Consider the following 25,601-nt stretch of genomic DNA (forward strand, 5'->3'; position numbering starts at 1 on the left):
TTTGAGTCATGTTGTTTCCTATTGATCCAAGAAAGAAAGCGTTTCTTGTTACGTTGACCTGTGGTGTTGTCCGTGGAGAGAAAAGTCTTTTGAGTTTCTGGGTTACGGGTTGCATTCCTTATTGTGTGCGTGGCGTTTGAGCAATGATTCACTTGGTGTGGTAGTGCTAATGGTTAGCATTTATACGAATCGTCAACAGTGAAGGTCAAAATGTCGACGAAAACCTCTCCCACTTCAACGAAATATAAAATTAATTTTCAAGTCGGAGCCCGGCTCGAAGCAATGGATTACACGTTAAGTTGGTGAGTAGTATTACTTTCATGCACGGAGAGATTTACTTGCTTCTGACTCGTGTTTTTGGTAGGAATGTTCCTAAAAACTGCGCGCGTAACTCAAATTTTGTTTGTTTGCATGCTTGGCTGATTTCAGCCTGTTCTTAAAAATTTTCGTGATAAATCGATTTCTGGCGGTGACATTTCAAAACTTGGCCGGAATACTCCGTGGTTTTCCTCCTCTTATCTCTGCCACGGTACGTATTCAGTTTGACAAAGTGCTTTTCGGGGAAAGATTGAAAAAGTGTCGTTTCGAAGTTTGCTTTAATTTTAGTGCCGATAATGATGTCACCACATCAAGTTGAAATTATAGCGAATTTTTATCCTCTTTTGTTCACTTTTTTTACGAGATAAAAATTGATATTTTACTCGCATTTTCCTTTGTACTTTTGTAGAAATCGATAGAAACTATAATCTTGAACGTCTGTTACTTAAAGCTTTTCAATTACAAATATACTTACCTACGTACGTAAAGAAATATTTACTTCTGGTACAAAACAATACTTTTGGTATAGTTCGTTATATTTATGTGGTATTCTTCAATATTGTTACTTCTAACACCAGGAAATATATACAACAAGAGGTTAAAGTCGAGCAAAAATGGTAAACCTGGGTGGATTTTAAATAAAACCTTAGCACAGATGAACAAGTGCATTCTTTTCATTAGTTATAAATTGTAATAATTAGTTTCTGTATTTTCATGGAGTAGATTACAACATGTGATCAATGCAAACACATTGAGCATCTGTGTTAATATTGTAATACATGAAGAGGTTGAAAGGGATCTGCCTTAGGCTGGCAACTCTCTCATTGTGATAAATTATCAATGCTTGATGATATTCTCAGTAGCACAAGCTAAGAGCTTTTGCAAGTGCTTGAAAGCCTTCTTCAAGTAGCATTTAATCTCCAAATGTCCCTTTGAAACATTTACCTCTTTGTTTTGCAAGCCAAAATGTCTCTATCACAATCATTCAAATTTGAGAAATCCTTGCATGCATTTGATGTTCATCACAGTTTTCTGACAACTTCTTAAATCTCTCAAGCTATTAGCAAGAGCAAAAATATGCACTTACAGTTGAACTCCAATAACTCAAACCATTGGTAATTCAAATTCGCGCTAACTTGAGGCAAAACTGATTTTCCTTGGATTTGCCTCTTATTTACTATAATTTTAACCCCTATAACTCAAAACCCCAATAACTAGAAACCCCGCCAACTCGTAACCCCACTAACTTGAAACAATTTTTACTGCCCTTTGGGTACTTTTCTTTGCAATTTTACCCTTGATAACTTGAAGTTGATTTTCACTTTTGAAGAATAATGAGCCAGAAAATTTTGCACTGTGGATTACATTTAATCTCAGTTGTATATTATGACAAACTAACCTTTGTCGATATCACATGTTTGCATGTCCATAAACAAATAGTTATGACAGTTCTCTCCAGGAAAGAGAAATAACTGCTCATAGTCTGGAATTGATCAGGTGTTTCTGGTATTTTTGTTCAAAACCCCGATAACTCAAAGTAATTTCAATTTCTCTTGACAATTTGAGTTACTGGGATTCAACTGTATGCACTTGCTACGAATGATTTTATTTCATGTTAGGTAATTAAAAGATTCCATGTTAACTTGCATCAATTCAGTAATAGATCACTGATGAGGTCAAATGTGGTAAGAACAAAAACATGGCACTCAAAGTGTGGCAGAGTTTGTCACTGACGTTCTTAAAACATTTTGACAACTTCAATGATTTATTACTATACAAACACATGGTAACATGGATTCTTTTCATCTTTTATGATAAAAAAGTTAAATTTTGTTGATGGTAATGTCATCTTTGCATCCGTCCTCCTACAGATCATAGGTAACAACTGATCTAAATGCTTGCATAACTCAGCTTATTATTTAATATTGTATGTAAAGGATGAATGTTTTGTAAAACTCATCCAAAGCTGGCTAGGAAGTCCAACTTGATACACATTTATGCAGAGAAATACTAGACTTGTGGAGTGTAAGCCTTGGGATTAACACTTTGTCAAAGTAACTGATGCAATATTAAATTTTTATACACAGAACTGCCTCTGTTTTAGTGAACTGTTATTATGCTATGCTATAAACTGATCAAAAACTGTTTGCCACTATGGTATGAAATGTATTGTAACTGAAAATAATCGTTATTCATGGGAGAAAGATCAGATCAGATATTTTTTCTTTGGAGAGAAAATACTCCAAACGTGATTGTCATTGGTGGGATATATAAATGAAATGGTTAAACGCAAAGGTAGCTACCATGTATATGGAGATTAATACATCATTCAAGGATCATTTTCATTTCAGGAATTTTGTATCAGACCTTACTCAGTTTTTTGGCTGGCCTTGGGCAACCATACCCTTTAGTTCTGTTTTCAAAGCAAAAAATTGATTACAGAGTTTTTTTCCTTTAAAGTTTATTATATTTTACATTTGTCAATATCTTTTAGGTATTCTGCTAAAATATGCCGGGTTGATGAAAAAGATAAGAAGGTACTGATTCATTTTGAGGGCTGGAATCATCGTTATGATGAATGGATTGCATTTGACAGTGAACGTTTGAGGCCACACGGACGGCAACACCTTTTTCAGGACTCTAAAGAAGAAAAGGTTTGACAAGCCCAACTTATTTTGGTCAACTAAGCTTAAAAAGGGAATACATTGTACTAGTGCAGTAGATTATTGACTGTTTTTGGTTAATGCTTAAGCAACAGTAACACAGAATAACTTGAAATCTGTTCTCTTTGTTGTATAATTCTGTTACAATAGCCTATTTGAAATCATTAGAGTGGGTTTCACTTAAATTTTGCTGATTTTTCCAGGGGCATGAAATAGATAAATGCACAGAATAATGATAGGCAGAAAATTGTGGTATTAAAATTTGTCAGAACAGTTGATTTTGGCAGGTACCTTGTCTTTATCGTGTCATTGTTGATGCATGAACTAAAATGTAACTGTGTGAGCATACATGCCAATCTTGCCTAAAAATTTCTTTTTGACTAACATTATGCTTTTAATTTCCTATCAGTGATTCTGATTTCTATCCTCAATTCCACATTCCGCCTATGAAGAGAAAAAAAATAACTCTCAAAGATTTGCTCACCGAATTATCTTTTAAGTGAATTCACCATGATCTTCGGCTTCTCACTGTACATGTAATTTTCCTTTTTGGGGCTATGCTCTTCAATATTTTGTTTGTATTGAATACACATCTACTGTTCATAGAGCTAAGATGGAAGAGCAGGTGCTGAACTTTGTTCTGGTTGTGCTACTTATTTTTTTTGTTTGTTCTTAGAAATACTCCTTGGTATTCTTTCCTATTTTCAAAATGTTTAAGTCACAAAAATTTGTGATCTTTTCTTTCTGGAATTTATTTTAAGCTAAGTTCAACTGAACAACAGCAAAGTTGTGTTTATGCTTCATCCATATTGATTAAATATTGCAGCTGTTTCTGTCTTTCACCTGTGCTTAACTTGTGCTAATTGCATCTTCCTCAAAGGGTTGTCTCAGTGAAATTAATCTAAATAAAAAGTAAAACTCTCTTTTCCCTAGTGCTCTTAAAAAAAAGGCCAGAGTCATTGAATTCAGTTGCCTCATTGGATGGTGCTCTGACTGCAAATTAATTTGATAGCATCATTAGTCAAACAGATGTCACAAGACATTACATTTAGCATCCAATACAGAGTCTTCCATTTCTAATGTATTATTACTAAAATGGGATTGTGCTGCTTGAAGTTGAATATCAAACTTCATATGTGCACTTTTTTAGGGTTTGTTCCTTCATTAAAATGATGTTTACCCACCATTTGGTGGTCTTTACTTTCTGCCTTGACAATTCCTAATATTCAATATCAATTCCTTCTTTACATAACCTTTTTTTAATTCTGTTGCTTAAATCCCTTTCATTCATTCATTATGCAGATGTTTTTGGGTGATATTCCCTGTTCCATTATTAATAGATTGCGTGTTGTGTGCAAGTTTATGTACACACTTGGTTAAATCTAAACTATATTTCTCTTGCTTTCTTTGTGCTATGGCCCTCTTCCCTTGTACCTTGCGATGAACAGGAAGTTTGCGACTATCAGGTCAACCAGATGAGTCTATTTTGCTATTTTTATCTTGTAAAAATACCACCTTATGTTGTGAAGTAAGATAATAATTTTTTTAATTAAACTGTGTTGTTCATGTATGTAAATCAAGATCTAATTTTTCTGTGAGCTTTTAACAGCAAGCTGATGTTGCAATGAGATTGTCTGAAATCGCTTTGAAACTGATAAAATTCCTCCAGCGGCAGTGTTTGCAAAATATGTCCTAATGTTCACCATTTAACTTCAGTTTTTCAGTTGTTTAAACCAAAAACCAAATATAGTGTCAGTCTTCACTCTCTTTGCTTCATACAGTGTACATATCACACGATGAAGGTGTAGCTTCATTTGATGCTAATCCAAACTTCAACAGCTTTTCATTTTGACAGCAGAATTCGTATAATTTTCAAATTTCTTTTCCTCTTCCCACAATACCTTGTTCAGTTAGTGGTACAGCACTAACCACTTTCATATCTGATTTTAGATTTCTTTAACCATCTCTGCATCTCTGCACTGAATGTTTTTGCATCTGTTTGTGAAACACAGCCCCACATCACTGTGGTTACATTGAAGTCAAATTATTTTCAATTGCATGTAGAAGGCATAAGTACGGTTTAAAATTGGAAAAACTGAAATTTGTTTTTTTTTTCATTGCTTTCTTCTAAATTTCTTTGGCAAAGTTAGAATGACGTACCTTTTGACAAGTTGTGTTTTGTACACCGTTGTAAACTCTTTCCCTGTATTCCATTTATAATTTTCAAACTTTGGAATCAATATTTAGGATTAGGAAGGATTTATTGATGAACAAACATAGCTAGGAAACATTATCCAACAAGATATGTGCAATGTGAAGTGTGAAACATGCACACTTCCTTTAGTGAGTGTTAATAATCCAAAATCTAAGTTTAATCATTTTTCATCTGGTTTCATGACCTGTTAGAGAACAAAAATTTCACTCCTTTCTTCGACTTTGCCTCACTACTTTGAAGCAAAACTCATGTATGCACACATTCTCTGGTTTTCAATTCATTTTATAACACTCCACAGGATATTTGTAATCACTTTGATACAGAGCTCTTTCCTTCTATAATCACGACAAAGCTGATCTTGCTGTTGTTTGTCTTTTCTATAATACTTTTCTTATCTTTGCTGTGCTATCCCTTTGTTTTTTGTTTTGTTTTTTTGATTGCCTAGAATTCAACAGTCTTTTGAGATTCTCAGTGGGGGAAAAAACAACAACTTGAAATTTGAATTTCTGTTTAACACTGTGTTGAAATCATTTTGTACATTATACAACATGGACTAAAGTTGAGTTTCATGTTTTAACCGTTTACACCCCAAGAGTGATAAGCATCTAATTTCTCCTTGCTCTATCAGCCTTGAATCACACATGAAGGTCATGAGAATGAAGAAAATGATCACCAACTAAAGAAGCTCTTGATTGTTAAACAAATTCTCCTAATCAGCTTCTTAGGAAATGTATAGAGAACAGTATGGAGAATATGCATACTGATGTTAGGGTGTAAAAGGTTAAATAAGCAGGGTAAGGATGAAAGCAGGATTCCTCAGCTTCAGTGCTTTTTAGACTCACCCTTGTCTGGTCTGTCCCATAGCATGAATGCAGAAGCAGCCTAAAAATATTAGCTACAAATCCCATGTAGATATTCTTTGCCCAGAGAGTGTAGACACTGCATGTAGAGTAAGTGTACACTATAATCTATGCAACCTTTGCTCTGCAGGCAAGTTATCTCAAATAGTACTGAAGGGCTGATACAGATAGGGCTGTATTTCACTGTGCAGCCTCCTAAACTTAAAAGTTTGTTTGGATTGAAATCTTCCCCCTGTATTAGAACCTATTGAGGAAATAGATTTCAAATAATTATCTCATTAACCTTGTTTTCTTGGCCTGTACTTTAAGTTACAGAACCTGGTTTTTTCGGCTTGGATTATGGCTGTAGTGCAAAATCCAAGCAGAAACAAACTTGGTCTGTAACTTACAGCACAGACCTTGAACTCAATTAGTAAGAGGTATGTATGCTGGAACCCCTCTGGCTGGTATTGTCTGGATGGAATTTCCTGCATTCACACACTTAAGTAAGCTAACCACCCTCTCTTTTGTGCTGATATGGAGTAGGAAAATCATTAATGGTGACCAATTTGTGATTTCTTTGTGTGTGCAGGATTGGAAAACTGGTGATCGAGTATTAGCAAAGTGGCAGGATTGTAAATTCTACCCAGCGAAAATTGCCAAGTGCCTTAGTGAAGGTAAAACATCTGTAAATTTGTAATAATGTTCCAAGTGAATACCAGGTCTGGAAAATTTACTTGATTTGTATGAATCATTATTTGTAAGCAGGGAGGTACATCAGTCCAATGAATCCTTCTGACCAGTAGAACCCTTTGCTCCCAAGATCTCATAAGTAATTCTCCTTACTGTCTGCCATAGAATTCCTATGATATTAGTTGGGAGAATTTGGTATTGGATCAAGGAATAATTTCATTGATTGGTATTTTCTTTATTCTTGTTACTTGTCTGCTTGATGTTGTATTCATATCGTAAGGAGAGGTTCTGTCTTGGTCACCCCTAGGAGTTAGAGGGTGAACATGATGCTTCATGCACTCATCCATCTTGGGCTTTAATCGATGTTTAACAAAAAGAGAGGAAAAAATCAAAACATGATAGTTTATGTAATTTTGGATAGCAGTTACAAACCCATAATATTATTTATATGACTTCATATATTCTTAACCATCCATAATATTATTGTTAGGGATGATATCCTCTTGGGATTAGAGTGGGCATGTGAAAATTCACTAAATGATTATTTTTTATCAAGGACAATCATTTGAAATCAAAGTAGAGGATGAGAAATCCAAACCAATTTTAACTTTTGATATTTATACAATGTCAACTAGGCAGGTAGTGAAGAAAAAAATAACTAGCACCAAGAGGATGTTGTCTTGATGTAATGTCAAATTCCTAGCAGTAATTAAAACACACTCTTGCACAAAGAAATTCATAGAAATTAAGAGAATTTGTTCACAGATATTGGTAGTAAAGACTACATTTGCTGCTTGTTTTAAATAAGTGTTATAAGTTGAGACAGTGAGTGTCTGCCTTCATGAAAGTTCAACAGGTATCACCTGTGAATTTAACCAGTATTACCAGTTATCTCTAACAAACACAGTGAAAATCAAACAATGCACTGTACATATTTTTGCTTTAGTTTCCAAACTGGCAATCAAGCTTGTGTTTCAGAGTGATGAATTGACATGTAAACATGTGTGTTCCACTTTACATTGCTATTAATTCAGTTGAGGGGATTCCCTTCTTTGTTAAATTTGTGAAGCTTTAAACTTGTTGGAAAAATGTTTTCAAAACCAAACAGCTGTAGCAGCAATTTTGTTTGATTTTTACTGCTCTACCGCATAATCTTTGAGCAAAAGAATGTAACACAATTGTCCGTGATGAATCAATGTTGTCAGTCTGTACTGAAGGCAGATAATCAATTTAGCAAGCTGTATGCATGAATGAAATTAATTGAGCTCCTTGCACTATAGGTTCATATGAAGTTCACTTTTATGATGGATTCAAGAAGGTGGTCCACAGAGTAAATATCAAACCAGATAATAGGGTGAGTGCTTTTGAAGATCATTTATAACCAGTTACCAAGTTTGTTGTTTTTTTTTTTTTTAAGTTTTGGAGAGATAATGGCCAAGTAGTTTGTACTCCTGTGTTTGTTATGAAGAGCTCTAAGTTCAAGCCCTGGGGGAGGGGGGAAGGGGTAGCTGTGTTGTGTTCTTGGGCCAGACAATTAATTCCAATAGAGTCTCTTTCCACTTAGGACTACACTTATGTGTCAGCAAATTGGCAGGGAAGCATCAAAAAAAGTTTGGTGGGGGGAGTTGTGGTGTGATGTTGTGTGGGGTGGTGTAAGAAGGGCTTCTATGCAATCATTTTATCCAGGGGGTGTAGCAATGCTCCAAGTTGCTTCATGTTTGGGAAACAGGGAAAATCATGCATTGTGTGGAACACAGTGCTTCAGAGTATAATTTGTCTTACCTTGTGCCCTAACAATTTAAGAATACTCTAATGTTATGATGAATGCATGTGTCTCTGTTGATTATTTTGTACTGGACAGTGATTTTATCGCAAAAAAATATTTTTGCCAGCAATTTGCTTGGGTCTTGGTTGAAGTATTGACAGCATGGCTTTTCTTTCTTTTTTTTTTCTAAATACTTTGTAATAAACTAGTGATTTTTCCCTCTCCCTTTGCAGAAGATCAACATGAGTTCCAATGACAAGCAGGAGCATGAAAAGGAAATTCAAGAAAGGAGAGAAAGGCGGCAGCTGATGGCATCTGCTAGAGCTGAACGAGCTCGTAAGAGGAGTTCAGAGACCAGCCCCACAACAGTTATTCCAGTGAAGAGAAAAGATTACAGAGGAAGAAAGGGGAAAATGCATGAGTAAGGGATTATTGGCTGTTTGGGAAGTTTATGTTCTTTGTTTTTTAAAGCACTCTGTGCTACGACCTTTAATTCTCTTTTGTGGAACATTCATATTTGCAGGAAGGATGACTTTGGCACAGCAAGTGAATCCAGTGTATCAAGTCCAGCTGAAATGCCTGAAGTTGATGAGCAAACAGTGGATTCTCAAAAACAGTAAGTGTCAAGTTCATGACAGACTCTATGTCTTAGGTACATTGATCATAGCAATTTGTTTGGGTTGGATTAAAAGCCTGACATGCTAAGATTGAAGCAAAAAGTTATAGCATTTCTTGGTGTTAATGTGTTTGCTAATGAGGCTTGAGTTTTGGGTCTGTGAAGGTTTACTTTGTGCAGAGTAAAGACAGTATGAGCTTACTGACACTAGGCAAGGGGACGGTGTTGTGAATTGATCGGGAACACTTACATGTACTCCCAAATTACACTTACTTTCAGTTGTCTTTTTGATTCACCACCATTCAAGAAAACATTGTAATTAAAAGATAAAAAAAAAATCAAAACAAAACTTTTAACCCTTAAAGTTCTAAGAGTGACTGGTATCCAATTTCTCCTTACAATATCAACCCTGAATCAAGCATTAAATTATGAGAATTATGGGAAATCATCACCCCCAAGGAAGCTCTTGATTTTTGAACAAATTCTCTATGTCAGCACCTTAGAAAATGTATAGAGAACAGTATGGAGAATATGTATACTGATACAAGGGTGTTAAGGGTTGAAGTGGTCCTCTTATATCACTTTACCAAAAGAACTGTCAAGGGTTTTTAGTTAGAAGCTTCTTACATCATTAATTGTGGCATCCTACTGCTAAATATTCATCAGTTTTTTTTTTCTTCATTTATTTGAGGGACAAGAAAAGTAAAGAGATTGAAGCTGATGTGGATTCATTCATCAAAAATGAAGAGCCTTCAGATAGAAAAGAAAGACATGTTGATATGCATCAATTGACAGAAAAAGAGGATTTACTGGAGGGTAATTTTACTCAATTGGTGAAGCATAAAACGCCTGTGGAGAAAATACCACATCAAAAAACATCCACAGTGGGTATAAGGAAGCAGAGAAGATTCATGGATAAAAAGAATGCGCTCAAAACAAATGATGAACTGAAAAAGAATCGGGAAGATAAACATCAGTCCGCTAATGAAACTGAAAATGATGACAGGAAGGTTTTCTTTGATGCAAAGGAACATTCCACAATATCATCAGCGTCATTACACTATTCAAGCACACATGAGACTTTGGAGAGTGATCCTCAAGATTACTATGAACACAGAAAAAAGCAAGAGAGTAGTTGCAACAATGATAGAGACAGTTTGAGTTTTAAAGATGAAAGTATAGAACAACAACAGGTGGACTATGTGTCAGAAAATAAGGACAAAACTGCCACAGAAAACTCTTCAAATATAAGCGATGAGGGTGTTGAATTTGAGCAACAAAGTAATCTCCCTCCACAAGAAGAAAATGAAAATAGTTATGGTAGAAATATCCAAGACCCCGACACAGAGACATCTCCAGAGAAAAATGATTCTTCAACTACATTTGAAACTTCTTTGAGAGAGACAAGTACTTCAATAGTGACTTCTAAACCAGGCAATTCAACTTCTAAACTAAAAACTTCAAAAGGTCCCAAAATTAAAAGAACACTTTCACGAGCTGAACGTCTGTCAAGAACACGCAAAGCCAAAAGTGGCATGTCATTTAAAACAAGTTTATCTTTAAAAGTTAGTCCTTCAACCAAACAACAATTTACCCCAAGGGCTGCGTCACCCCCCAAGTTAGATGCCCAGGAGGTTAATTTGCCCCCTAAGGTGGCTCCCCCCAAAACTGGCACCAAAACTAGCGCTAAGAGTGAGAAAACTGTACAACGGAGGAGGAGTTTTAAGGGGAGTAGATCATCTTCAATAAGTCCTAGAGGATATGGATACTCCATGGCATTTATGGACATTGAGAAGCCTTTACTACCTGATGCAAAACCAGAGGAGAAGACAGAGATTCCTACCACAGAAAATGAATTAACTATCGTGACAATTCCTACAGAAAGTCTAACTTCTACTCCAACCACTCCAACGAGCCCAACGGCATCAACTGCAGCAAATGAAAACCAAGTTGCTCCCAAGAAACAGACATATCAGGCCAAGAAGTTTCGGTTGGACCAGATCACTGGAAAGCTGTCAGCACAACGGCAGAGCGAAGCTCAAGCTGCAGCTCATTCACCATCTGCCTTTCAACTCGCGAAACATCACTCTTCACCTCCACCCCCCTCTGCACTGAGCCCGTCACCTCCTGCTAATCCACCACCCTACCCCAGAGAGTCATATCCACCTCCTCCAGGACCCCCTCCCCTTATTTACTCACCCATGCCAGGGTCATGTTGTCCCCCTCCTCACCATCAGCATCTGTATGGACCACACCCAGGTCATGGGATGCATCTCCCCCCTGGTCACATGCATCCTCACCCGGAGTATCCTCCTCCGTCATCAGGGTACATGCTGTATGCTCATGGGATGCACTATCCTCCACATGGACCTTGCATCGGTCAGTGTAAGTAGTCATTTGATTACCTTCACTTGATAAAGATCTGCAAAAATGAACAGAACTTTTCACTCTTTCTCGATCTCATTTCGACTTTAAGCCAAAAAAGCACTCTGTCAAGCATTACGCCTGAAGTTAAAATAAAACATGTCTGAATTTTCAAATGGGATTTCTCTTTTAAAATATTACTAGATCATGTTTAATTTAAGTCAAGTTAAACTGGGAAGGCTGGATTTAGAGGGAAAATGACATCAGTTAGCTGTTAGTTTAACAGTAGAATGTGTGACCCCAGCTCATTTTATGTGCAGACTTTAGTGCTTTTAAGAGTTAGTTACCATTCTGCATATTAAATCAACTGTTCATACGTTGAAAATTTGAAATGGTTTATAAATGACACCTCTTCCTTTCTTGATCCAGCTCTTCTAACTCGACTGAAACACTATCTGTTAGCTCTAATACTTTGGTTGAGGCATTTTGGCCAGAATTAACACCATAAGCAATAGAGAACAAGAAGGAATTTTTTCATTGTAGTGAGACTTAAATGACAGCTATTTGTTTTCGTTGCACAGGTTCTTGTTCTGCTGGGGTGCGACAACCTGTGTACCCTCCACTCCCCCATGGGGCACCTCCTCCTCCTCCCCCTCCTCCTAGCCATGAGAGTGCACTAGCACAGCTGATGCAATGTGAGCAGAGGATTCTTCGTGGTGGACCAGGAATGCCTCATTTTAGAGAACAAGCCCCTCCTGGAGCATGGGTAGGTCTTAGACATGGGCCCCCAACATCACAGAGCTTCTTACCAGTGAGCCATCACCATGAGGACCATTGGCATGCACATGATGGTAAGTACTTGTTGTGCTTTTGTTTGTGAGCAGCAGCTAAGAGCACTGAAGATAGACACAACCACTGTCATTCAGTGATGACAAAGGATTTTGCTGATTGATAATGCAAGGGAAGCCTCTCAGCTCATCGCACACTAAAAGAGCTTACAGAATACTAAAATAACCAGTTTTGTCTCCCCTGCTTCTCATGTATCAAATTAACAAATTGATTCCAAGTTGCTGTGCGCCTGTTCAGTAATACATCACAGATGACGTCAAAATGTGGTAAGAACAAAAAAGTGGCACACGAGGCGCAGCCGAGTGTGTCACTGATGTTCTTACCACATTTTGACGTCCTCTGTGATCTATTACTGAACAGACGCACGGCAACTTGGAATATAATTGTTTTATATAATGTATCATCTACACGTGTGTCCTCCAATAGATCATAAGTGAAAACCAATCAGAATGTGTGCATAACTGAGCTTATTATATAATAATTATCAAGAATTTTATTTTTTTGGAAATTTTAGATCGTAGTCTTCAGGTTCCCCAAAGTCCCCAAGTTCCTCCTGTTCCAGCGAGCGTCAGTCCTACTCCAGAAAGCTCAAAGCACCAAAACAGACGCTCCCGCAAAAGTGAAAGGCCCCTTCCAACCAAATCGTTGCCTGCATCAAGTGTGGAGGCGCCATCAGCAGCCAAATCAGAAGCAGAAAATGCTTCCAGTGCCGAACAGACCACTGTCCAAAGGAGTGGAGAGGGTGGGGAAAGTATTGCTCCAAAACCTACCATTTCAGAAACTAATTCCAACGGGGGGTCTAAAGATGGAACAGAGAACAGTGAAAAACCTTTAGCACCAGCAAGTCAGTTGACGTCTATGTCAAATCTGAAAGCATCAACCACAGCAACACCAACAAGTGCCACTGCTATGTCTGTGGTACAGGCAACTGGAATATCAGGGGTGCCTCATGATCTGAGCCCAGATGGTTTACAAGCTCTACTTCCTGGCAGGGTAAGATATTCATACCCTGTAGCAATCTTCTTAATGAAAGTCACTGTCAATGTCTTCACAGATGCCTTTTGGTCAAAGAACAACACTGATGTTATCCAAACGATAACATTTTGTCAAACGTGATAAAAATACATGTAGTTCCAAAATTAAGGAGATTCTTTTTAAAGAAAAGATATGCAATTTCAATTTAAAACTACTACTGATGATTGGAGCATGAAGTGTACAGTTATGGAGGGATCGTCAGGGCGTGAAATTGCGCCTAATACAGGCGCCATTACGACTAAATTTTTCACTTTGGCGACCAAATCCTGAAAATTAGTCGCCAAATTGGCGACTAGAATGTTTCATCATAACCTTACCTAACGATATAGTGAATTAGAAAGATTCGCAAAGATAAATCCGCAGCAAACTTCCCCGCGAAGTTTGTTTCCAAAACGCAGCACATGCGTCTCGATCGATAACTAGACGCCATCTTGGATTTAGGTGAGCTTGAACGTTACATATCATCCATCCTAGTGTCCACTTTGTAGCATGTTAACGATCTTTTCCCTTACTTAATTTCTAGAACGATGACAGCATAAAAAAAGGTTTTGTTTGTCTTTGAAAATGGCGACCAACTTTTTTTGAATTGGCTACCACTTTGAAGAATTTAGGAGCCAAGTGGCTATCAGAAAAAAAAAAATTATTTCACGCCCTGATAGTAAACAAAACATTTTCTCTAAAGTATTGATGATTGTGATAAACCAAGCAAAGAAACATAATTTTAAGGAAATCTACCAGTGGATGCACAACATCAGGAAGAAAAGTCTTTCTTTTGAGTGTATTTGTTTTTCTGCTGAAATGTAGATGATGTAGGTGAAGAAAACTAATGAAAATGCTATTTATTTCAGATGCGCAAGTCTAAAGATCTGGGTATGAGTAGTCTGAAGTTTTACATCAAATTTTGCACGTCACATTTTTTTTTCCTTTTTTTTGGGTGGTTTTGTTTTATTAAAATCTTGCCTTTGATTTCAGCCCCCAAGGAACTGATAATTGAAATGGACCATAATAAATACAAATGCCAAGTATCTGGGTGTGATAAGTCATTCCGTAAAGAAAGTGGCTTGGAATATCACATTAAATACTACCATAATCAAAAGGACAAAACTGGAATTAAGAGAAAAAAGTCAGGTGGGGATTACTAAGTCCGCATCTATTTTAATAATTTAATTTAAAAAATGGAAGAAAAGAGACATTAAAAAAGTTTGTGTCTGCACCAGAGCCAAGTGGCTCATTCAGGCGAAGATTATCCCAGTTTCTATAGCATAAATGGACGAAAAGTATTTTCACTCCCCTCCTGGGGGGTTTGCTAGCCATCGCAGCCCCCTTCCCCCCTTCCCCTATGATGTCTTGTCTAGTCTCTCTGAGAATTTGTAAGGTACCCATTCATACTCCTGCGTGGAGAGAGGCATGGGGAGAGTAAAGTGTCTTGTCCAAGAACACATCGCAATGATCTGACCAGGTCTCGTAGCCAAGTCTTGTTTTTGAAAGAATAAAAATGCTTTTTAAGTACATCATGATGGCCAATTTTATTTTTTTTTATTATTGGTTAGTCTCCGTCAGGTCGGACTCTGCTCCTGACACTTCCCCCGAGTTTGTCAGCCAGCATCGCCTGCACAAGCGTCGCATTCACAGGTCTTCAGCCCCAGCCACTCTTTCATCAGGCAGCTCTCAGATAACCAGTCCAAGTAGTGTGGTCCCATCGCCGACCATAAAACCTGAACCACTGGAGGAGTTATCGAATGTGGTGATATCCCCCGCTATGGACTCTGAACCTTCTGTCAGTCAGGAACTAGACCTGGAGATTGAGGGGGGTGGGGTAGATACGGAGAATATTGACCCAGGGACAATGGAATGCATGGAGGTGGAAGAGGAGGAAGACATCAATGGAGATGTGATAAGATGTGTGTGTAATGAGTCCGAGGAAGGCGGCTTCATGATACAGGTGATCTTTTTGTCAAATCTCACCCTGGTGTATTTTGTGAAGGAAGCTCTCAGGGGTGGGGAGGGTTCTGGGAAGGCATTTAAGGCATCTCTCCTCTCCCACCCCTCCCCCCATTAACAGCCAAAAGGCTGAGCAGTTTTTCCCTTACACTTCCATTGTGAAGAGAGGGAGGGAGGGGGGGGATAGGCTTTTAAAGCCCATCGAGTTAAGTTCTCTCTTCTTTAAAAATCTCTAGTGGCCACCTTTCCTCTCCTCCCCTTCTTTAAACATCCAGACAACGTTTCTATTCCCTTTACTCATAGGAGGAACAGGCTTCCTTTCCCCCTGATTTAGACCGTTTTCTTTTGTTTTAATTTGTCTATCTTTTGTCGTTGGTACTGTAGTGTGAGCAGTGTCTAACATGGCAGCACAGTGTGTGTGTGGGTCTCAGTGAACAAACTGTTCCGCCAAATTACGTCTGCTATGTGTGCACCGAACCAACAGGTAAGAGTTGTTTGTTCAAATTCGTTGTAAGAAAAAGGGAGTACTCGTGGACTTCAAACAAATGCTGAGTGAAATACAATTGTTATTTATTTATTTTCTTTCTCATGGCTTTCTTTCAGGGTTAAGGAAAAGCGCAAAATACAAGGTACCACTGTCATCATTTCTCTAGAGTGTTTGTTTCTCCTACGACTAGTGTTGTTAATAGCAACAACCTCTGATGTTGTGATCAAATTTTACACACGCTGCGGGAGCTCTTCTTCAGTTTCTTTGTCCCACAACAAGCCTATTGCAAGAAGCCCCCTACCCCCTTTTTTATGAAGGTTCGCCAGTAACCATTCTTTTCTCCTGGGTGAAGAGAGGCATGGGGAGAGTAAAGTGGTAAAGTCTCTTTACCCGGTCAGGGCTCGAACCCAGACTCACCGCGTCTTCGATTGACTGATGCTACGTTCACGTCAGTAATCCTTTCTATCACTTCTCCTGCAGAACGATTTTGATTGGTTCAGACGAGGTACCTTGGCATGCATGCCTTTTTCATCAGTCCCAGAGCCTGAATACTCAGCAGAGTTCAACCTCGCCACTCACGGCGTGATGAGTGACATACATGATGTGAACCGCTCCCTACGCAGTTTGAAGCTGAAATTCGAACTCCTCGGGTAAATACAAACAGCCTCAGTAAATCTCCGGAGAAGTCGTAAATGATCTAGAGCAATTTTCAGTTAGGTTTCCAAAGTACTGCAGGCCTGCAATGGTTTTGATTTACTGCACTCTTCGTGACTTTTTCGATTATATACAATCCTGATAAATTTTTGCAAAGGGTTTTTAAAGATTTCGTCAACTTTGTACTTATTTTCATTTTTAATTCTAGGAAACCGTCTCATCCTGATTTGAAATGCTGGCGACAACCGCGAGGGAGTAGTTTAACAACAAACGTGGACGAAACGGAATGTAAAGAAAAAACCGTTGAGGATTGTTGCGTAACAAACGTGAACGAGCAAGGAGAAAAAACGGTTTGCACTGAAAATAAAAGCATTCTTGTTGTAAATGGTCACGTAGAGCATGAGGATCATTCTCCGAACGGGCTGCCGAAAGTGAAAGAAGAACGTTCCTCCACCTCACCCCGTCCTGAGGAGGGCCCTGGGGACACCAATAACAATATACAAGATAAAAGCGTACCCTTGTTGAGCACAGGGTCAGTTTTAATGTCATCACTTTCCAGCTCGTCAGGAACAGGGGCGAGTGCTGTGAGTGGAAGTACTGGATCGCGTACCGGTGGAAGCGAAGGACAATTAGGTGTGATAAAGAAGGAGGAAGATCCGCAGTCTCCTATCCCGGCTTTAGTTCCTGCCGGTGAACGGACAGTGTTTATGAAAAGTGCGTCATTACCTGAGCAGGGGAAATCTGAAGAGGAATCTGTCAGTAAATCAGAAAATGTGCAACTTGCGGTAAAGCCCGAAAATGACACGGAAGGGACTGGGCAATCAGCAGAACTGAAGCCCCATGGGGGGTCATCTAGGGTTGATCAGGCTGAGGTAAAGACATCCACCGGTGAGAGCAACCCCAAGGTAGGATCCGAATCACAGGTTAAACAAGAGAACGAGTCAAGAAATTCAGCCAGTGCAGCGGGGGCTCGAGAGAGTGAGATCAAGATAGAAAATCAGGAATCTGGGCAGAGTTTGTCAGATGATGAGAGCGTGGGAGCTATCAACAATCTGCTGGATGATATCACGCAGATACAGGATGATTTGGAAGGACGTATGGATCAGATTGAACAACAGTTAGCAGGTGAGCTAACTGATTGAACTTTCTCGAATCTGGATTGAACGTTATCGAATCTTTTCCAAAAGCTTTCAGATACCAAATTGCGCGTGACCACGCATGCACGACCTCGCGGGATAACGCGTGCACAACAATCGCGTGCCCACGCGTTAACGACGGGGCGAGAAAACTTGTAACTGAGAGGTGCAGGACTGCGTGAGGCTTTTAAATTATTTTATTTCGGTTCTGGAGTTGAATTTTCCTTGGTTTTCATTCCTTTACTAGTTTTTATGAAAATACCAATGTCTCTCGCATATTTCGCGTGATAGCGGTTGTTATGTTTTCCTTGAAAATTATTTTCTGGAAATTGGCGCGGCGGCCAAAATTGTCCCCCTTGCGCATGCCCAACGTTTGACCAGTGTGCTGCTGCAAAACTTTTCTTTTTAAAATGAGTTTTTATTCGTGCGAGAGCTAAATATTTTTTTTATACCAAGGGCTTAACATTTAACCTAGTTTGAAAACGGAAGCGTAATACATCTTAAGGAATGGCTTAGATCCATTTGTATTTCAGTAACGTGTTTTTCTCCTTGTCGCTTGTAGTTCTTGAAGAGACTTATGGTACACCTGCCCAGCCTGGTAGAAAAACAGACTTCAGAAACCTTGTCAGGAACCTCAATCGCGTCAGGTGCCTTTTACAACAAGTCAGCTAGGAACCTCTCACAGCGATAGTATCTGACTTATAACATCCGGGATATTCGTACCCGGCAAATGCCGCTGACGCACGGTAGGCATCATTTCTGTTCTGCGCTGGACGTAGTCCTCGATAAAGCTTCCTTTCGGTAAAAGTGTACGACCCGTGTGATCTGTAGGATAGCCATGTTGCTAAATAGGCTATTTTTTTGTACGGCAAATACGCAGTACTCGCTCTATGGTATGATTCTCTTCTACAGAGTTTTATTGAAAGCATGAGATGATATACTTAGAATCGGAAATTGTTCGGAGATTTTTTGAGAACAACGCGTGTCTCTTCAAATCTATCGGCAGTCGTTTAGACACACGTCGTCTTGTTTGATCTTAATTTGAGTCTTTAAATAGTTAAACGACTTAAATTGACTGCTTGTTATTGTGGCTTGTAAATTGATGACTAGTTTCCTGTCTTAGAAATACTTCCTCTTTCATTCATGCGTAATATGATGAACTCTCCTTCCTGTTCGGTATTTTTTTTCCCTGTGGGTTTATAAATATGTGAAAATCAAATACAAGGTAATGATTGTGGCATAGAGAACATTTTGAGATGACCTAAGCTTCACAAATGAATAGGAACAAATGGACACGGGTCTCTTGTAAAAATACGATGTCAAATATGTGAATAAAGAGATACTTCAAAGCGATGTTTATTTGATTTCACAAATTATAGTAGACTTATCATTGTTGAGAGGTCTCCGCGGAACTTTCGCTTCGTGAAAAGATCCTCTTTTATGTTAATTTTGTTGTTTTCTCTTGTTGAGTTCACTGCAGTCAACTCTCCGCTAACAGACACTCTTGTAAGTGGACAGTTCTACTTATGCACACTTTTCAACTCCCCTTTTGCAAATTAAAAAAAAAATACGGCTTGGTTGCGTTGCTTTGACAGAGCAACATAAGAGAAGTGATCGGTTTTTCGTCAAATCTCCAGTTGTTTACGGGAAGCAAGTTGTCTGTTTTTTTTTGTTTTTTTTTTACATTAACCAGAGTCCGACATAACGCTCCCACATAATTGGAGATGCGCTCCATTTTGCCTTGGTGTCCGCTTATGAGTTAAATTTCTCGTAGGCCACTTTCCTCAATTCCAGAGGGTGTTCACTTACTTATCAATTCATGCTCAATCTCGTCCGCTAATTGCTTAATGTTTCATTTACATATCACCAGGCGGGGGACTTTGGCTGGACGAAAGAGGTTTTAAGTCTAGAATGTCTAACCATTAGCGGATTTCTAAGCAGTGTCGGAACGAAATGAGCGTGGGTTGTTACTAGAAAAGAGGCTTCCCTTCCCTTAAGTGTTGGTCTCTAATATTTGGGTCGATCCGAAGAGCGTCAGCTTATATCTCGTATTTTACCAGGGGTTCTAAAATTGCACAAATCCTACAGAGACGAATTTAGCAGGAACGAAACTGTCTTATAATCCGTGTTTACACATCAGCAAGAACTTGACTAACAGAAAATGAAACACCGGGGCAAAGAAAGCGAAAAAATATTAATAAATTGGCATTGACAGTGGGTACGTACAGACACAATTAGAAACTCTGGAGGGTAAACACATATGAAAGCGAAATTACGGAAACTGGCTTATTTTGACGTGCGCAACTCGTTGACACTACACAGGTGACTGGTGCTTTTCGTGCGCACTGATTGGTTGGTTCGAAAAAGTAATGGCCACCGTGAAGAGTTTCAAAAGCTGACTCGGAAGAAAAACTAATGCCCGAAACGTCAGCATAACAAGACGCATAACTGCGTGAACTCTGGCTTCTTACGGGGTCTCGAACTATAATACGCACTCGGTAAAATATCTTGTGTCAATGTACAATGAAGTTGAACAAGGATTCGTTTCTATATCTGTCGTCAACTTAATCTTACAATAATTAGATATGTTGGTCTCGGTCTTATAAAGACATATAACTCTCCTACAAGGAAACAATAACAAATACTGTCTAGCTTTGTATTTCCATTTAATTATCCTTTGATAAACCCTCCTGGAACAATTCAGCAAAACCGTTTCATGCTGTATGATTTTATTTAAGTTTATTATCTTTGTACCACGCTTACATTTATGTTTTTCAATTTTTGAAAATTTTCTGACCTTCACATGAGTGTAAAATTGCAGCTTGGAAGACTTTGGTATACTTGGAAGAATACGCTTGTAAACAAATTCCATCATTTTTCTGCTCTTGTTCCTCAGACATTTCAGGGTTCGTACTGGTATTCTACTGGGTTCTCGATCACGTCTAAATACACGATAAAGTCTACGTAGCTTAACAGTAAATAGCTGATTTGATATTGCATAACCCTCGATGATGAGAACGTTCACTCATAATCATGAGTTCGCTCGTAAATTGATCTCTCATAAAGTTCGCGGACCGCGGGTCTACCCCAAACTGTGTTTACCTTCGTGCGTGTTTTTAGCGTCTTAGACTCCATACTGTTCACTCTTTCTTGGTTCAGCAACAACACCTTCGATAAATACGCCATTGCTCAACCATGTGCGCATTCTATGCTGACTATGCATGCGTTTTAGCACGTACCTTCACGCGTGCGCCGTAGCGAGACGGCGATTTGTGACTGAACGACAACACTAAAAAAAAAAACCCAATTAATAACTCGGGCATTCTGCGAAGCCGAGTAATTAAGAAACTTTTTACGGTTGCCAATGAAGAAATGTAAAATGGTTTCCGTGTTTACATAGCTCGATAAGCTGGAAACCACTCCGCTTCGCGTCGTGGTTTCCTACGCACATCTCGTGTTCTCCCAACCTCTCAAGTGTTTACATCAGGCTATGTAAACACGGAAACCACTGTACATTTCTTTTATAAAATAACTAATGAAAGAGGAACGAAAACCGTGTTTACACACGCTCATGTAAAATGGTTTTATGGCCAATCAGAGCGCGCGTACTATTTGAATTATTTTATAATTTATATTAGCAACTCAGTTTAAATATCCTCTACCGCAGTTTCTGTAGGAAGTTACCCCCTTTTAATCATGGTTCGAAAGTGATTAGCAAGTATTGATCACCTTCGAGCAGCCCAGGAGACAAATCGTGGGTCAAAAGTTCAATTTCCGACCATGAAATAAATTATGTAGAGGTAATAACATGATTTGATGTAAATGAACACATTTTTCAAAGAAAACATTAATTTGTGTGACGTGGGGCGAGTGTAATTTGTATTCTTAAAAAATGTATGTGTATAGTTACATCAAATTCCATGAGAAATCATATACTTATTTATTATTTGTTTGAAAGAAACATCACAGAAAGCAAGAGAAAGCAAGTTTATAATCTCTTGCAGACAGTCAAGACAGACGAGATTCTGACAGCGCTCGTAATTTGCAATCGTGTTACAACTTGGCACTCGTGTAGTAAACAAGACGCTTAAGGACTGTTCACCTCTACCTCGGCGAGTAACTGGTAAATAATTCTTGCGGTGCAAGTCGTGAAGAATGACTAAAGTAACAATTCAACTTTCGTAAGGTGCGAGCTGTCCCTACTTGGATCATTTTCCTACAAGGTTTGATAGTCAAGCCACCAACTCGCTTGGATTATTCTTTATCTTTTCTGTATCAAGGCAAGAAAACTTCACTCGGGGGTATCCGGACAGGGTTGAGGATCGTGCGCTACCCCTCTACCGACAGTAATTAAGTTCTCTCGCTCAATTTCCCCTCATGATGTTCATTCGTCGATTATATCTTACACTGACAGCTGCAATATGAAGAAATTGTCCTGCAGCAATCTCACGCGTCTTTAATTAGAGGTTTAGAAGTTCTCTCCTCTCTAAAACTCGAAACGTCAGCTTTCGAAACCCTTTACGTCGGCCGGTTTATATCATCACCTCATTTAGTAAGGCCAAATGATCTTATACGCCCCACCGAGGTAGTACCACAGTTTCTTTAGAAACTTATCTCCTTTGTTCAATGCACATAGTTCTATTCATTATCTAGACTTAAAGCTGCATTTTGTCAAATACTGATCAACTTTTAACCAATTTCTGAAACGGAATTTGATATTGGAGGTACCAAAACCTTGGAAGATATTTGAATGTTGAACGAGTTTAGGGACTTCTCCGATATCGTTAATTCACGCCCTTGTAAAATGATATCACTCGTATCTCTAAAGTATTCTATTAATTCTACCACTCCCAGGAGTGACCAAAGATAAAAACTGAACACGATAAAAACACTTTAGAGGAGTAGAGTGACACAAGAAATCAAGACAGCAAACTGACCTAACCCTTGGGAAATTGTTTGCTCTAGTACCTCATTCTTAGAGCTAAATTTAGGAGAAATGCTGAAAAGATAAAAAAAGACAAACACGCCATCGTTTTAGCGTAACTCCATTTTCTGCATATAAACCCACACACAACCCACAATTCCTCCAATCGCTCTGACGAAGGGTTTCCTCTCGAAACGTCAGCCTTAAAACTCTTTACGGTGGCCAATTTACGTTTTCAACTCAGTTGTTAATGAAGAAATGTAAAATGGATTCCGTGTTTACATAGCCTGATGTAAACACGCGGGAGGTTGGGAGAACACTCGATAAGCTGGAAACCACGACGCGAAGCGGAGTGGTTTCCTACGCTTATCTCGTGTTCTCCCAACCTCCCGCGTGTTTACATCAGGCTATGTAAACACGGAAACCATTTTACATTTCTTTTATAAAATAACTAAAGAAAGAGGAAAGAAAACCGTGTTTGCATACGCTCATGTAAAATGGTTTTATGGCCAATCAGAGCGCGCGTACTATTTGAATTATTTTACAACACTAAATATGGTTTTTCGCCTCGTTTTCCTCTCTCTTTATTTTTCCCTTTTTGGGGTCATTCAAATCAAAATCACGTTCTACAGAGACATAATTGTTGCATTGGAAGAATTTATTTTGAAGGGATCATGAGAAACCACTCGAGGCGAAAGGCGTGTACTCCCTAGGGAACTTTATAATTTGAATCACGATAACAGTAACCCGAACGGCAATATGAATCGATTTTTTTTCTTTTCGATTTAAGCCGTCTGTGAAATACAACATGAAACTTTTTGCTGTATTGAGAACAGATGAAATTTGCCTATTGGCCATCAAGAGCTATTTGAGAATTTTAAAAAAGGGCTAAATCAAGCGCTTAGGTTTGTTGTGAACGTGGTCGATCTGTCATTCTTTGGTACAATTTTTAAGCCAATATTTATTTTGAAATCATCAGGTCATAATGGCATCACTTATATCTAATGTCTGCGACGTGTTTCCGATTGATATTGAACAAAATGTTACATCGGAAATGGGTAAACGTGGCAAAAAGACTTCGCTGAAACTATGCCAAAACAAACCGACGATTTCAGCTTTCAACGAGCAATCGTTACTGAAAAATTTCATCTAGTTTTTTATTACTTCTTACTCACCTCTTTTTTCTTTTAGCGAACTTTGAAGAGGTTTGGCGAAGAATTTGATTTGCAGATTTTTTTCATTCAGTTTAATTGAATCAATAGCCACTATTGTCTTAAAGAACAATTAAGATATGCGATTAGTAACTTGACAAGAGAGACTGCAGCGCCTTCAGTCTGTTTCCTAGGAGAAGACAAGAAGACCTGCAATCTTTGTCTTCAATCTTAATCAAGTTCTGAGAAACTCCACGGGGGATTTAAACAAACTTACTTTTTTCTGTAATGGGTCAGGATCAATTTCATCTTAAAACGTGTTTGACTATCAAGATGTTTGGTCTACATTACACGTTTAAAAAGTATCGAATAACTCACTCGTGGAGACCTTTCGAATACACAGATATAACCTCTGTGTTTTATTTATCTGCGCGTGTTTGTTTCAACACGATAAAGGAAGCCCCTTTTTTGAATAGAACACGTCGCCGATATTAATCGCGCGTAACATTGTATTGTTTATTTAGATGAACCATTAAACTGGTTTATAAATATTACTCTGATAAGATAATGCACGTTGAACTTCCTGAGTAATAAAATTCCGGAAAAACAAGGGGCCCGTGTTTTTTCTAATAATATACCGTGATCCAGCTTACCGCGATGAGTAGAGTAGGTATAATTAATACTTTGCGCATGTTTTTTATCTAAATTTCAAACACGTTGAAAAAGTAACCTTCCTTTTTCATCCCATTCATCAAAATTAGTATCAGCAAAAAGCTATTGTATCAGGTTTATTGCTAATGTATGTTGCGGTTTAGTGTGAGTTTATCTAACAAACTTAGTAATGAACTGCGATAACTTTTTAATCATGCTTAGTCACTCCTAGCCGCGTGTTTAACAAATCTCAGATCCTATAATTGTATCTAGAGGAAGTCTACGTTGAAACAAAAAATTTTTCCTAAACCTTGTCGTAAATTAATTCTTTGTTTTAAAAGCCTATTGTTGATCTCTCTTTTTGGTCCCAAAAAATTTAACAAAAGCCGTAGCTGATAGCTGGTGCCACCGATGAAGCTTCACTAAATGTGCTTTGAGAAAGCCTAAATTTTAGACCGGAAAACGTTTCATAGAGAAACTGAAAAATCATGAAATTGTTTTAGTTTTTAAAGACCTAGCCGCGAAAACACGTGTAATTACTGAAACTCTTGATGAAACTGAAAAACTGCATACATATGGACCATTCAGCGCGTATTTCGTAAAGATGCAAATTTTTCCACGGGGAACATCCCAAGTTAATTATATGAGGTCTCTTTCCGATAAAGCACTAAAACCCTTCCCATGGCGAATCGAAAGCTTAACTCTATTTGACGGCTGGATGTACGTTATAACTATTTTTGTACTGTGACCGGTTTAAAGAGCATCACCGTAGCTCATACGAAACCACACAAGACAGTAATTGGGCATTTCCTGTTTATGAACATGTGATATTTAAATGACGGCTAGCAGAAGTTGAAAATAGATTCTTGAATGAATGACTGTACATGGTAAATTCCCTCGCTGTCTCCCTTAGGAAAAATAAAGTTGTCGGTAATTTATGCTACACGAGTTACATAAAAGCAAGGTTATTCAGTAAAGTCAAGAAGCTAATTCTTTCTTTGGAATTGCAAAACGGCACATCTCTACTGTTCCTTTTAAGTGTTTATTTGCGTACCTTCCCATATTGGGAAGAAATTTTTAATAGTTAACCATTAAACTCGAACAAAAAACCTTGGATAGGAACGTTAACAACCGCACAGCGTTTGAAATGCGTATAGGCGTTGTTTGCTAACTCGTGCAGCGCAATTAAATCGTTCTTGTAAACATTGACAAAAAGTTGGAAGGTTTTTTCATCGCGTAGGATCGAAACTATATTTATTGAGTAGCATCATGACCGTTAAATAACACTTTTGATATGAAA

General features: G+C 38.4%; 1 protein-coding gene across 2 annotated transcripts; it reads left to right on the forward strand.

The window, feature by feature from the left end:
• Nucleotides 1–18,922, forward strand: LOC131777475 (uncharacterized). Of its 2 annotated transcripts, XM_059093780.2 has the most exons (18): nt 1–302; nt 2,813–2,972; nt 4,430–4,447; nt 6,628–6,712; nt 8,009–8,082; nt 8,727–8,914; nt 9,017–9,109; nt 9,801–11,494; nt 12,055–12,324; nt 12,837–13,315; nt 14,206–14,227; nt 14,330–14,485; nt 14,908–15,299; nt 15,683–15,782; nt 15,902–15,927; nt 16,266–16,435; nt 16,648–17,564; nt 18,138–18,922. In XM_059093780.2, the coding sequence occupies exons 1-18, from the start codon at nt 211–213 to the stop codon at nt 18,245–18,247; spliced, it is 5,046 nt and encodes a 1,681-aa protein (XP_058949763.2). In that variant the 5' UTR covers nt 1–210; the 3' UTR covers nt 18,248–18,922. The 2 variants fall into 2 exon arrangements, with proteins under 2 accessions (XP_058949763.2, XP_058949765.2); XM_059093782.2 differs by lacking the exon at nt 4,430–4,447.
• The last annotated feature ends 6,679 nt before the right edge of the window (nt 18,923–25,601 follow it).

Source organism: Pocillopora verrucosa, chromosome 5 (assembly GCF_036669915.1).
Source record: "Pocillopora verrucosa isolate sample1 chromosome 5, ASM3666991v2, whole genome shotgun sequence".
Taxonomy (NCBI): Eukaryota; Metazoa; Cnidaria; class Anthozoa; order Scleractinia; family Pocilloporidae; genus Pocillopora; species Pocillopora verrucosa.

Bases quoted from the DNA above. Each gene is read 5' to 3' on its own strand.
- LOC131777475 (XM_059093780.2), top strand. From the start codon at position 211: ATGTCGACGAAAACCTCTCCCACTTCAACGAAATATAAAATTAATTTT. The intron at 11,495-12,054 runs GTAAGTAGTCAT...TTCGTTGCACAG, and splicing joins TGGACCTTGCATCGGTCAGT to GTTCTTGTTCTGCTGGGGTG. The intron at 15,928-16,265 runs GTACCACTGTCA...CTTCTCCTGCAG, and splicing joins GGAAAAGCGCAAAATACAAG to AACGATTTTGATTGGTTCAG.